Below are 14912 nucleotides of genomic sequence, written 5' to 3' on the forward strand. Positions count from 1 at the left end.
ATAATAAATCAAAAGACTTTTTATAGGTCCCTGGCTTTCATTCAGAAGTAGGATCAAGAGCAATGGTAGACTGACAGGCTGTTCTGATCATTGTTGTGAAAAAGAAGAACTTCCTTAAGAAAAGACTGTCATCAGGGTGGGCTTTGTGTTAAAGGCCTGTACTCCAGCATTCAGGAGGTAGAGGCTGGAGGATGAGGAATTCAAAGTTATCCTCAGCCAGTCAGATGAGTTTGAGGCCACCTGGACCACAAAATACCCTGTCTCAAAAAAGAAAAAGGAAAATAGCATCCAGAAAACAAGTGAACAAGGAAAAATGGAAAAAGGAAAAGAGAAGGGAAGATCATGATCAGGGGTCTAAGAGAGGCAGACAGAAAAGGGGAATGGACATCCACACAATGGTAAGGAAAGCCTGGGATTTTTTTTTTTTTTTTTTTGGCAGGAGGTTATGACAGACCTGAAAGGAAGCTGAGGTCCTGGAGACCAGATGTTCCAGGAGGTTCTTGGTCCTCTGTAGACCTCATACTCCCTTGAGTCCATCACGTAGGTGATGATCCAGTTGCCCTTGCTTTGGGAAAGAAGGAAGCAATATATCTGGACGATTGGCCATTGTTTCCAAGTTTAGTCTCATCGAAATCTGTGCATACCTTTCCCAGGAGATAAATTTTATATTGCTGCAACATATGTAATAGATAATGCCTGCCAAATGTTCAAAACTTGGTGTAGCTTGAACCTGGAGTTCAGGCTGTACAACTGACTTCAAATGAGGGAATGGAATCAGCATCACAAATCATTTCTAGCTCAGGACCTTTTATACCAATGACCAGAAAACACCCATCTGTAGCCTCGGCCTCACAGCGGTTGTGTGGGTACAGGTCAGACCCTGATGCTTATTTCCTTTAACATCCAGAGTGGGGGCCAGAGATGGGGTTGAAGCCGTCCATCCTGGAAGCAGCTGCAAACACATGAGTGGTGTGTAAATGTTGGATTCTCTGTGCAGAGTCAAGAACAAAGCAGCGATAAACCATTTATTGACCCATCTGTAAGAAGTCAGTCAATGGTCCACAGCTGCAGTTTGGTCTGTGATTTCTAAGACTCTTAGCATTCTAAGAGATGTCTGCCTCCTTGGCTATTTTAAAAGATCTCAATTCATTCTTATTCCAAGGATTTTGGCAAGCTATAAAAAAAAAAAAAAAAAAAAAACTACACAAAACTAGCTTAGACTGATAGGAGAGGAAAAAGAAAAAATAAGCGGGCATATTGCTTGTCAATGGAAGACTAAGAGAATGACCAGATTCAATGAAGAGTTACAGAGAGACCACAGAAAGCAAATAAATGAAGGGGCTCAGAAGAGCTGAGTTGTTTCTTAGTGTTATAGATAAGGAGCTAAAGAGAAAGCCATTTGGGAATCCTGGGGGTTGGTTTGGCCAATACTGTAGATGTTTTGACCAGATTTGGGACTGGAAAACTAGAGAACTGAGCACTGGGAATTTTAACCAGAATTAGATAGGGTTTAAAGGAGACACAGAAGGTGGAAACGCAACTGTTTAGCTCCTGAGGGAAGCATCCTGTAATGTGTATGAGATGATAAGAGACAAGAGGGAGCAGACATCCCAGTTGAGAATGGGGTGCAAGATAACAGATTAACAGATGGGGCTAGTGGGATGATAGGGCGATATGCCTGACAGAGGACTATCCACGTTTAGGACTCTATCCTAGGATGGCTTTCAGATACAACTGTGGGAGATTCTGACCATCCTTATGCAGCAGAAGAATTTCCACCATGCTGTGATTGAATGGTCTAAGCAAGGCAGAAGGAAAAGGGAACAGAAGTCGACATAGTCAAGGGAAAGGCTGGGATCTTCGACTTGGAAAACTCTCAGCCTTGTTGCAACATGGGAGGCTTCAAGGGAATTGGCAGCACCAACCAGAACGATGAATGTCTGGGTGGGAAGGGAAGGAGAAGCAAAGAGAGAGAGAGCTCTGGGAACTCACCTACGTATAGACGAGAAGGAGCTCACTGACCTTAAGCACTAACAGAAGACTGGGAGGCCTCAGCTCCTTTGTCTGTGTGAGTCAGGAGGAGGACAGCAGAAGGAGGAGCAGCACTGGGAGCTGGAAAGAGATTGTGTTGGTTGTGTTCATCTGTTTTCTGGGTTACAACTAAATACCCGTGGCTAGATACTTTATAAAGAAGACAAGTTTCTTTTTGGTTCTGTCTTCACATTTTTTAATTTGATTGCTGAAGATTGAACTTTGAGCCCCTCCATGCTAGTCCAGTGCTCTGCCAACTAACTGTGTCCCCAACGCTGGATCCTGGTTTTGGATTGAGCAGCCTCCTTGAGTCAGTTTCTCATGGGCAACATCACATTGGCAGGAGAGTGAGTGAACCAGAGTGATCACGTGGTAAGATAAAAAGCCAGAACTCAGAAGTTGGGTGGAGAACCAGGAGAACGCTCTGACCCTTCTGAAGCCAATATCCCCAATGACCTAACATCTTTGTCCCAAGCCTGACTTCTCAAAGGTTCCACCAACTCTGAGAAGTGCTACACTGAGGACCATGTTTCCAACACATGAACCGTAGGGGAAAAGCCACATCTAAACTGTAGCAAAAGAGAACACATTTCTGAGTCAATGGAGTAGAGGTCTAATTCTGTCTTCTACTGATTGTGAGGTATTGGTGACTTAGAGCTAAGAGGGGTAGAAAGTTCAGTTTGGATGTGAAGCAAACTGGTGTTCCAATCCAGATTCACCAGTTGTAAGACTGGGCTTGGAGGCCCAAGTCCATTTCTCACTCTGCTCAAAATTCCACTTAGAGGGATTGATGAGTCCCGGTACCCAGGCTGTTGATGTACCCAGGCAGGCTCTGATAAACCATAAACATGGACCTTTTATTTGAGCTACTTAAAAGCCTGTGAGATCATTATCAGTCCGATCTCGCAGATAAGAACGTGAGGGCCAGAAAGCGTCAGGAACATGTTCATGGGTTATATGTTGGTATTGTAAATCGAATGTAGGTCCTCAGAACGTCACAGATTTCTCTTCTATGACGACATTAATCTATGTGACCTCACAGAACCCTACACTGAGATGTTAGGAGTTTGATCTCAGGGATCTAATCAGCAATGGGGCTTTCAACAGGCATAGCCAACTTTCTACTGGCTTATTTTCCTCCTGTAGTGGCAATGGGGGAACATGTATGCTGTAGCTGCATATTCTGCTCCTTCAGGCCTTCCATGATATCAGGAGCTACCAAGCAGCTCTTCTCTTCTAATGCACAGGAAAATCCCTACCGTCAGAGATATCTTTTGTTAGGTTATATGTTATCAAGGCATATCTGAGGCCTTGTGGCCCAGAATGCAGCAGACAAAACTTTATGGTCACAATAAAGGGTCATTGGTCATGGAAATGGTTGAGTTGGTACAGAAAGATGTTTGTCACTGAAAGCATTCATTGAGAATTCACTCATTCATTTCAGTCAACCAGATGTTAATGGGATAGACAGTTGCTACTTACCTAAAGCATTCATTGAGAGAGAATTCATTCATTCACTTATTCATGTCAGTCAACGAATTTTCAATGAAGCATACTCTCACATCTTTTGTGAACTAGACCCTGTGCTGATTCCGACAGAAAAAAAGGACAAGGGTAATGTAGTAAGAGGACATCAGCTAATATCCACTCGAGGCTCACTTTGCACCCAGATCTCACGCTAGGAAATCTCAGAGCCATCGGTATATCCCTAGGTTTAGTTGAGGACTAAACAGAGAGACAGAGACAGAGAAGGGGAAGAACTGGCCCGGGCTTATGCCACTTTGTAAGTGGGGAGGAGAGGGAGAAGCTTCTTTGCGTTCCAGTAGATCAATACATGAAAAAGACATTTATAAAGAGTAAGTGTAGTTGTAGAGATGAAGAAAATGGAGAGTAGGTGGCAATGTACAGTTAGACACAGGCAGATTTCTACAGGTCGTTGTGGGTGACTGGAGTTTACAGCAACTTATTATCAGTTTTATAAATGGCAACAAGAATTCATAGGCTCCTAATACAGCCTCTCAAGTGATAAGTGATTAAGGAATGGAAATATTGGTTACTCTGATTTTATTTCTACGTATTGTGTACAAGTACCAAGCCATCATGCCACATGCCCAGGTATTACATACAATTGAAAAAGAAGTGGGAACTGTGGTGTTAGCTCACATGAGAAAGCACTTGCCTTGCCTAGTGTGACTCCTCAGGACCTATGCGAAATGAATCTGGTTGTGGCAGCACACTCTTGAAATCCCAGCATGGGGGAGATGGAGATAAGCAGATCTCCGGAACTCACTGGGAAGCCAGCCTAGCCCGTTATGAAAGTTCACAGTCGGCGAGAGGCCCTCTCTCAAAAACCAGTGTGGAAGACAACTGCAGGAAACCAGGGCTTGTTCTCTGGCCTTTACAACATGCATGTGCACCCACAACACACATGCATATATGAAATAAAAATGAAAAGACTTATAAAAAAAGTATCCTGGTCTTTCTATTTAATTCTACCCAATTTGCCAAGCATGAATAGCCCTGGCCTCTTTTGCAGACAGATGCTTTGGTATAGACAGCTTCTGTCTCCTGGGAGCAGTTCAGGGCGTGAGGAGGTTTGAGCTGCCTCTTCAGCCCACGTCAGGTGGACCTTGGCATGGGGGATGGGCCCAGCCCACCACCCTTCAGTGATCTGGAACATGGAGCCTGGCAGGTTGGGGCAGAGCAACCATTTCCTGTCTCCTCTGAACGAGCAGAATCCATTACTGTGTCTGCCCACACAGGCCACAGACGACATAGCTGCTGAGGGGGCCGATGAAGACTCCCCGCGTAACCTCCCAGCCCGCACAAAAACATTTTGCAGGCTATTTACTGGCTCGCCTGGCCTGAAAGGTGAGGGGACAAGTACATCCTTCTTGCAGAATCTCTCTTAATTAGTCGCTTAATGGCCACTGTTCTTTTTTCTCCTAACCCTGCTGCACACAGGAGCCTCAATTTCCTGTAAAGCAGCGATATATTGAGTGCAGCCTCCATAGTAGGCGGGACCTCGTTTCAGCATCCCCCGGGAGGACAGGCAGCCTTTCCATTTGCCCAGACTGGGCGGCAGTATGTACAGATTGATTGCTAAGTACTCATTTGCCCACTGTGGGCCTCTGAAATTGCAGGTGCGGAGGTGGGGCGGCAGGGCGTGGGTGGATGAGGGGTGGATCGGTGCGCGCGCGGATGACAAGCGCCCCCATTGTGTCTGCTTTTGAATGTGCTGTCCTGGAGCTAATGACACCTCTCAATTAAATTGCAGTTTTGCTCTCAGTAGCTCTGCCCTATTGTCCAGGCCACTTGACCTGTCAAGCCCAGAGGAGGTGGGCTGTGGGAGAAAGAATATTCCCGCTCCGCTCGCGGGGGTGAGAAGCCTGTTCCCATTCTGAGGGGCCCTCAACTTCTCAGAGCCTGCGCAGCCTATCTCCAGCGGTAATCGTATGCAAATAAAACAAAGCTTGTGAGCTCTGGCCCTGCAGGGTTCTGCGGCTGCACAAGAGTCACTGTGCCCATAGTAATGGCTTGCCTTGTGAGCCGCTATCAAGTGTGTGCGTGTTTTCCTTTCTGAGAGACGACAGTTCCCAAGTGAAAGGACACTTCAGCTCCGATAAAACTTTCCTTCTATTGTTTGAGTTTTGTGTTTGTTTTCTGGCAAAGCCCACTGCTGCCTGAGCATTGTATGCAACTGAACATTTTCCATTTTTGTGTGGCGAGGCCAGCCTGGGTCTTCGGGGGGTTCTTACTAGCATTGCCTGAAGCGAATACCACAGCTCAATAGCAATTTAATATTGCAATCAGGGAGCAAACTGTGCAGTTTTGGCACATTGTGATAATTATTAACTACATCTATTAGTGTTCCGGTTCTAGTGACTAATATTTACAAAAGGATTCCTGTGTAGGGGAGACCTTGCCCAGACACAAATGTCTGCGTTATCCCTAAGTGACTGTCATGGGCCCTTTGAGCCTATGCTTGTGTTCACTGTTCAAAGAGAAAGCATCAATTCTGAGAAATCAGACTGCAGAAGGCCTGGCTTACCAATAACCAATTCTCAGGGCATAAAACTTTGCTGAGGCTTGGAGCACTTTGTGAGTTTCGGGGGGAGTTTTCTCGGGGAGAAGCATTTAACAAGTAAGGAGAGGGGGAGAGGGCAGGGGAGAGGCCCGGGGTGGGGATAAAAAGGCCTCTTGTTTACACGACACCTTTAGGCAAGGCTGCACGCATGCTTTCTCTCCATGCAAGCGGAGCAGTTGAGGAGCCTGTCTTCTCCCCGTGGGCCGATTGGGTGCAGTGGGTGCCGTGCGGGGGTTGGTTTCTGAGGGTGGGATGCTCTGCCATGCTTCATGCCCTGCTCTACAGTGCAGAGAACACTGAGGCAGTCAGCAAACCAGAGCAGCCGTTCACCAAGGGCAGTTGCTTCCCCTAGGCTCTGTGATTCTGCCACAGTTCAACCGGTGTCTCCAGACACTACGCGGCACCCTGTGTGATATACGGAATAATGTGTCCCCCTGGAATCTTCTTCGGTGGCTGTGTTTAATAAACAGCGCTTGTTATAAATTGTACTGGGGGTGAGAACCATTTGAACTGATGTTTCAATACTCCTCAACCTTAAGTAAAAACACTACTTGATGGAAGCGCTGTTCTTGTTTGGTATCAGCTGACCAAACAGCTTTACTTACTTTGTTTTTATTACATGGCATATGTGTGTTCATGAATGCATACTTGCTCATGTACGCACATGCACACGCATCTGCCCTTGCTGTGCTTCATTGCTAACGGTTTGGCTTATATGTATCTAGAAGGTTAAGAAGTTTTTTTTTTTTTTTATTCAAAACAAAAAAAGCTTTATAATGAAACTCAAACGGAAAACATATTTAAACTGGGCACGGGGCATATACTTGTCATCATGACACTCAAGAGATGGGAGCAGGAAGACAGTAAGTTCAAGGTTATTCTGGGCTGCATATCATGTTTGAAGCTAGCCCGGGCTACCTCAGATCTCCTCCCTACTTCTCTATGTATTTCCACAGTATACACCCGCACATCCATCTATATGTATGTAATTACACATATATATATGTATGCACCTGCAAGCCCGCGTGCTTGCGCACACACTTGATCTTTTAGATGTTCCGCAGGTCTCATTTCACTGAGAGAATATTTGGGATGGTTCCATGTTTTCGAAGTCAAGATGAATGATCTGCTGCTACAAGGCCCGGGTCTCTGACGAGCAGAGGCATATGTGTTGGCCCTTCCCCCTCTTCAGTTAAAGTCTTCCTGTGTGAACTGTGCTCACCCTCAGCCACGGTGTCCTGACCCATAGCTTTTCAGTTCCCCCCTTTCAGAAGGATGACACTTTAGGAAGGGTCTGGGGAATCTTCCTTCTTTGGGGTGAGGGGTGGGGTTAGAACTGCCCAGGGACCCACTAGAAGAGGAGGAGCCTCTGGTATCAGACTCTTGGTGACTTGGGCTGAGAGAGGACATGGTGTGATCCAGGTTGCTTGGCTTTCCCCACACCTGGCTCCTTTACCCGTCTTCGCACACCAGGAACTTCTTCTCAAAGGCTGGTAGGCAGCATTCCCTCTGTAGACCACACAGTTCAGGTTCCTGTCTCAGCTTTAATCTGGGGAACCCAAGGCTTTTGCCCCAATGAATGGGAGGCCATTTTGTTGTGGTGTGTGCATTAGGAAGTTAAAACGTGTTTGGCTCAATTTATTTGGATGAGATTCTGATAAACTGAGTACTAAAGGAAATACCCAAACGTTCATCTGTCTAGTCACAATCTATTCAATGGTGACCAAATATTCTGGGTACCAGTTTTTTTGTTTTCAGTTTATGTAAATCTTGCTATAGGCATATAACTCTATTTAACTTAATATATTATGAGATATAATCAATATGATATGTACAGTTTTTTAATCTTTAACTGCTACATGGTATTAATACATTAAATAAATATAAACAAATTTTTTCATTTCCTTATTCATTAATAGATTTGAATATTCGTTAAGAGACTGCTCAATGTGTTAGGAAGCTCCTCTCAGCAGTAGGGCTGGTCAGGATCTCCTCTGCACAGCTCTTTATTGCATCTATATCCTTGGGAAGGGGTCCTTGAAAGTTTCAGATTTCCCAGACACTTGAAATCTGTTTAGTTCCTGAGTCTCATGAGCTTCCATACTCCCTCCGAGAGGGGATACTGAACCCCAAAGAAACTTCTCCACAACAGGTGAGAGCAACAAACAAGAGAAAGGGAACAGTGGCCACCCATCAATTTTGTCTCTTGGGGCTGGAAGATGGCTCAGTGGCTAAAAGCACCTGCTGCTCTTGCAAAAGGCCCAGCTTTGATTCCAAGCATCCATATGGTGGCTCACAGCCATCTACCACTCCAGTTTCAGGAGATGTAATGCCCCTTTCTTACCTCTGTGGGTACCAGGCACACACATGGTACACAGACATACATGCTGTGTAAAAACACAGCAAAACACCCACACATAAAGCAGACGGATAGATTTAGTTAAAAAAATAAAGTTTGTTACTTATATACATTAATAAATATGAGCAATTTAAAATATTGGGTGATGGATACCCAGGTATCAGTAATGTTTTCCATACAGTAAATAACTTTGTAGAACCTTTTAACATCTAGTTATACAATCCACCAGACACTATTCTTCTTTCTAGCTTAAATCAAGTTTGTCAGTTATTTCTATAAGGGGCACATGATGAACTAGAGTTCTTTGGCAAGGTCTCCTCAAATAACAGTTTACATAAATACAATCTAAATGATAGGACTGGCAGAGCTAACATAAATATATATATATATTCATACATATATACACATATATGTATATATATGTACATACATATGTATGTATATATGCATGAATATATATATATATATATATATATATATATATATATATATATATGAAACAGTAGGAGCTTATGCTTAGAATCTCAGCAGGTCTCTGTGAGTTCGAGGACAGCCTAGTCTATAAAGTGAGTCCAGGACAGCCAAGGCTACACAGAGAAACCCTGTCTTGGAACAAAACAAAACAAAAACCAAACCAAATCAACCAACCAAACAGTAGGAAATTAAAAAAAAAAAGATATTCTTTTAAATGTTTTATTAGTCCAAAAAAAAATGACACTCTGAAAATTTAACTTCGCATTTGATAGAGAACTATTCCTGAATAATCTGAAGGGGTAACATTCAGGTCCTAGTGAGAAGACTGGTGAGAAAGATTTTAGATCAGTATAGAGACCACCATAATGTAAGGAGTTGCGAATGCGTAGGACACACGCATTGCTTTTCTTTTCTTTGCAGACAGGAAGTAGAAATTACTTTTTTCACTGATATGTTAAATACCCACTAAGAACAGTCTAAGGCAGGAGGGGTCTATCTTGGCTCACGGTTTAGAGCGGCCCTGGTGGGCAGGCGTAGCAGAAGCAGAAGCAGAAGGGTTGGCCAGAGCGCACCAGCAGTGAGGAAGCTGAGCAGTGTTCTGGGCGGCTTTCTTCTTTCTCCCCTTCCTTCAGACGAGGATGCTGCTCCTGGGACAGTGCGGCCTTCCTTTAAAGACGGCCCTCTCAGTTCTCTGGAAATACTCTCACAGACATGCCTACAGGCCTGACTCTCAGGTGGTTTCCCACACGGGGTCTCACGGGGCAGTGCGGGTGGCTCAGCTAGGGTTATGGGGAGATGCTGCTACCCCTGGCTGTGCATATGTGCCTCCTCTTTGTGTTACAGCCCCATGCATGTTGGGCAGTCCTCCTGTTACAGTCCCTGTGTGTGGTGGCCCAGTTGCCTCGTTGCCCAGTCTCCTTTCTTGTGGGACGTTTCCTTATCAACTCACCGCGCCCAAGTGGTCAGTAGAGGAGAAAAGGGCCACGAACAGGGCGTTTGTGTTCAGGCTGGAAAGTGGTGTACAGCATGTCTTCCATCACTAGATTGGCCAAAATCCATTCATATGACTCAGATGGAACTGCAAAGGATGCTGGGAAATGCAGTTTGCCAGTGTGGCTCCAAGCAGAGAAGGAAGGGATTTGGCCGCACGTTGCTGTCTCTGCCAGTGATATGAAAGCAGAATAAAGTGAAACAGCAGCGTTTCTACTTTATTTATTTAATATTTTTGCAATGTCCTCCTCACTTCCCTTCCCCCAGGGGACGGTAATCTCCACTATAAACTGTTGCCTGAAATAAGACCACGTTATAATGGGAGGCTAGAAGGCCAAGGGTACTACAGAGTTCGGATACTTGGAGAAACTTAATATGTTGGAGTCAGCAGGACCTGATGGCTTGCCCTGTAGGATACTGAATGGATCTTCAGCTCTCATCTCAGGACTATTAGCGAGTGTTTCCTCATATCACCCCTAAGGATAGCAGCGGTGTAAAGGTGCCCATTTTTGAGAGAAAGACAGGATGGCTCTGCAGACTTCAGACCTGTGAGCTTAACAGCGACACCTGAGAACAACTTAGAACAAATCAGTCAATAGCTGATTAAAATACATATAAACGATCGTTACATAATATATACTTACATATAATATATTAAAATATAACATATGTAAACTGATTAAAAATATATAAATTTTAATCGGTGACCAGTGAAGCTTCGTAACCAGATAATAGTGGGACATCAATTTAATGTCCTCCCATGGCTACTAGAGGCTGTGCAGACCAGCGGAAAGGACCAGTATCATCCATCTTAACTTTGGTGAAGATCTGGATATTTCAGGCAACATCTTAGTTTGGACACGGTGGTAGGGCTGCTGGTCCACACCTCAAGGGCAGTATCAACATCTGGACATCAATCAGAGGGAGAGCACATATTGACACTGTTGGAAGTATTGGGGTCAGGTTGTAGCCTGCTCAATACTTATACTGACGGCCTGGGTGAAGGAATTAAGACTGAGTTCATGAAGGTTGAGCTGGCACCGAAGAGTAAAAAGTCCCTACTGCTTTATAAGACAAAAATAAAATTCAAATGGCCTCGGCTCATTGAGAAAATTACTCCACAAACACTGGAATGACATTCCAATGGGGGTATGTGTAAAGTGACCCAGGTGCCCTGCAGGCCCCGAACGGTACCTTGGGCGCATGCGGATTCTCCTCAGGGCTGTCCTTGTGTTGCTGCTGTGAGAACCGCAGTGTGACAACAGGGAGGAAGTGCCTTCCGAACCACGCAGTGGCAGATAAAGGGGGGGAGGCCCACACTGTGTGAGGAAAGGTACTAATAAACACAAGGAAATATGTCCTTTGAGAAAACATTAAAGAGGTGGAGCTGTTGGATGAAGAGAAGAAAGAATAAATGATTTCACGAGTGTACCAATTTTAGCATAGTTTTAGCTGAAGGGACACTAGTTTCTTCTTTATATCTGTGTGAAGGAGGAGCTTTGGCTCCAGTGATACAGGATGGCTTTCAGTCTGACATGAGGAAGAACTTTATCCTTCCAGCCGCTGTCATTCTTGTTCAGGATGGGACTGTCAAGTCAATTGCAACTCCCTAAACGTGGGATTTCTTCAGATCTCTCATGCCAGGTACAAAACTTGGCATATAGTATGTGGATGATAAGTATTGACTTTCAAGGACATGACATATTAGTTCAGAACTTGGGGAGTCATCATTCTGAAAGATCTTTAACAAAGATAGGAGTGACTGGACTGACCAGACGGCTCAGGAGGTGAGAGAGATCATTGCAAAGCCAGTAGACCTGAGTTCGGTCCCTGAAACCTGACCCCTCCATACGTGCCCTAGCAAGCATGAGGCCTGTCCCCAAGTAAGGAAAGGTAAAAGTGAAATGGTTTCTTCTAGGAGACGAAATGGTTTTTTATCAGCAATGGTTTTGTGATTATTTATTATCATTATATTATATATTTTAGGCATATGAAATAAAATAAATTAATGATATATTTGCACTGTAATATATAGTCTTAGCTTTGGCTCAATAACACTCATGGGTAGGACGATCCATGGTGAGGGAGGGTATGGATAAGTCAGGGGAAGAGAGAAAGTATTACTGCTTTTGGGTCACTTACCTCCTACTCAACCTGCACACAGAACAAAGGTAACAAAGAGAGTGCTGGCTTTCATCTCTGCTAAAATTGAGTCAATGTTTCGTGCCTCAGCTATTTGTTGCTACATTGTTTTTCTAGAACCTATGATCCAGACCATAAAAGCCACAACCTGTGGCTCAGAATACCTCCTTTGTGAATTCAACTTAAGCCTTGGGACTTTGCAGGGTGGGCTAGGCAGGCTCCTCTGCTCACGGCTGTGAGGCTATTCTTGGCAGTACTAGCTGGGAGCCTAAACCATTTCACCTCCCACTGAAGCTTTTGGTTTGTAGACGATAGATTAATTAGGGCTCTTCCTTTATGTAATAAGCTGCATTTAATGCTTAAGTGCAGCCACATGTTTTACTCATGAGACTTCTCCAATTATATCCAAAGGGAGTGTTCTCTGGCATGGATGGATCCAGATGGATGCCTTGAATATTTCTGGTTGTGACAAGTACCATCTTTGTCTAGCTTTCTGGTAAGAAACTTGGTCTGACTGTACATTGAACTACATATCAAATTAGGAATTTCAAACCTTTCGGGGGGGTGGTGGTCAGAACTCTATGTAGCCAAAACACATTTTTTTCCCCTGGGTCTGTGGGCATGCCCTGGTTAACACAAACTCCCATGGGATTCTGGGAGAGAGACAAATGATGAGAGGTATACTGTCCAATCAAGAAGATTAATGGTACAGTTGGTGGTATTGGTGGCAAGGGATATGCTCCTGGGGCTTCAAACATGGAGTCGGATGAGGTGCTGATTGCTAATCCTGTGTGGTAAAGAACTTCAGCCGACGCAGAGGAGTGGACAAGTCCTGAGAGGATGGACTCTCGCGTTTAGTTGGCAGTTGCAAGTTTCATATATGTAAAGTTATTTTATTTTTATAAATTAATTTGACTAGATTTATATCTCACTGACTTGGTAGGGAAGCTAATTATTTAAGGCCTCCTTTCTCTCTAGAGCTTCGGGAAGATTCTAAAATATTGACACAGTTTCAAGACATAGACAAGCCGGTGGATATTGGTCAAAAGTCCCCAGGGGTAGATGTGGAGATGTTCACTTTCCAATCTGAGCCCGGATGGGCAGGGAGAGGGACCTGCGGGAACCACAGAGGTTATGTGCTGTGCCCTTGGGAGGCAGGCAGGGGGATTCAGCACTGCAGCATGACCCAGACAAGCCAGACACCATGATAATTTGGTAATTATCAAACCAGACACTGTGATGATTGAATGGCTGAGCCTGATAAGTGAACAGGAGTGGAATTTGGGGACAACACTGAGCTCAACAGTCATGACTGTAGTTGGCCTGGTGAGACTGAGCATGCTCAGTGCAGTCTGAAATGATTGACAGAAATAGCTCAGTGATTGGGTTGGAACTATCTGGAAATGAGGCATTAAAAGCCTGGCTGTGGAGGGCTGGGAAAGCAGAGTCAGAACCATCTCTGTAGACACCAGGAATTAACTATATGGACATAGAAAGCTCGCTTGTCCATCACATGACTAATGTGTGTTTACCTTGACTCCTCTTACAATAAAAGCCACGTGTCTACCCACCTCAAACTTTATTATTTGAATTTTCTTTCTTCTTCTGTTTGAAAGATTTTATTTTTAAACCATTTAAAATAACAGGTATAGCTCTTTCCTTCTGCAGCCATCGCTGGATCGCAGCCGCCAAGATGAAGTTCAATCCCTTCGTGACCTCTGACCGAAGCAAAAACCGCAAGCGGCACTTCAACGCGCCTTCTCACATCCGGAGGAAGATCATGTCTTCCCCTCTTTCCAAAGAGCTGAGAGAGAAGTATAATGTTCGCTCCATGCCCATTCGAAAGGATGATGAAGTTCAGGTCGTCCGAGGACACTACAAAGGCCAGCAGATTGGCAAAGTGGTCCAGGTGTACCGGAAGAAGTACGTCATCTACATTGAGCGAGTACAGCGGGAAAAGGCCAACGGCACAACAGTCCACGTGGGCATCCACCCCAGCAAGGTGGTTATCACCAGGCTAAAGCTGGACAAAGACCGCAAGAAGATCCTGGAGAGGAAAGCCAAGTCTCAGCAAGTAGGAAAGGAGAAGGGCAAATACAAGGAAGAAACCATTGAGAAGATGCAGGAGTAGAGGCCTCTCACAGCTGTCATTAAAGACTGTTTCCGTAAAAAAAAAAAAAAAAAAAAAAAAAAATAACAGGTATAAAATTTCTGTCTTCAGAAAGCTTTTTGTTTTGAGATTATAATTATATTTCTTCCTCCCCCTTTCTCCCTTTAAGCTCTTCCTACTTTTCTTCAAATTCATGGACTCCTTTTTCCTAATTGTTAACTCTCTCTCTCTCCCTTTCCCCTTCCCCCAGCAAAACCTGCTGAGCCCATATACTGTTACTTGTATGTACGTTTTCAGGGCTGATCATTTGCCACTGAACAACCAATTGGCATGCTCTTCCCTGGGGAAGAGCACCAGAAGACTTTTTGAAAATAAGTACGTTGGTATCAAGAGACCGAACCAACAGTAGCACAGTGTAGAATGACATGTCTATAAGCACCTTGACCACGGCAGAGCACCAGTAGATTACTGTCATGTTCGTCATTGTGGTGCTCAAATCAGAAGACCAAAGCTAGTGTTTGAAAATGATGGAGGAGCCTAGGGAATCAGGCATTGGGGAAGTGACGTCAAAACCCAGAGATGCAAGGTACAGAATACACAGAAATGTTTTCCAAGTCTAGTAGAGACACTGAGGTCAGTCTTCCTAATTTCCAACTCCTGCCATGTCTTCAGTCTTCAGGCTTTTCCTCCTCCCCTCTCATCTAATCGTGTGCAACGAC

The 14912-nt window shown here is 44.5% G+C and overlaps 1 protein-coding gene across 1 annotated transcript; it reads left to right on the forward strand.

The window, feature by feature from the left end:
• Positions 1 to 13739: 13739 nt before the first annotated feature.
• LOC110550212 (large ribosomal subunit protein uL24) lies at positions 13740 to 14273 on the forward strand. The gene has a single exon (XM_021639930.2). It carries the CDS (start codon positions 13777 to 13779, stop codon positions 14212 to 14214), a length of 438 nt encoding a protein of 145 aa, XP_021495605.2. The 5' UTR covers positions 13740 to 13776; the 3' UTR covers positions 14215 to 14273.
• Positions 14274 to 14912: the final 639 nt, after the last annotated feature.

This window comes from Meriones unguiculatus, chromosome 2 (assembly GCF_030254825.1).
Source record: "Meriones unguiculatus strain TT.TT164.6M chromosome 2, Bangor_MerUng_6.1, whole genome shotgun sequence".
NCBI classification, from domain to species: domain Eukaryota; kingdom Metazoa; phylum Chordata; class Mammalia; order Rodentia; family Muridae; genus Meriones; species Meriones unguiculatus.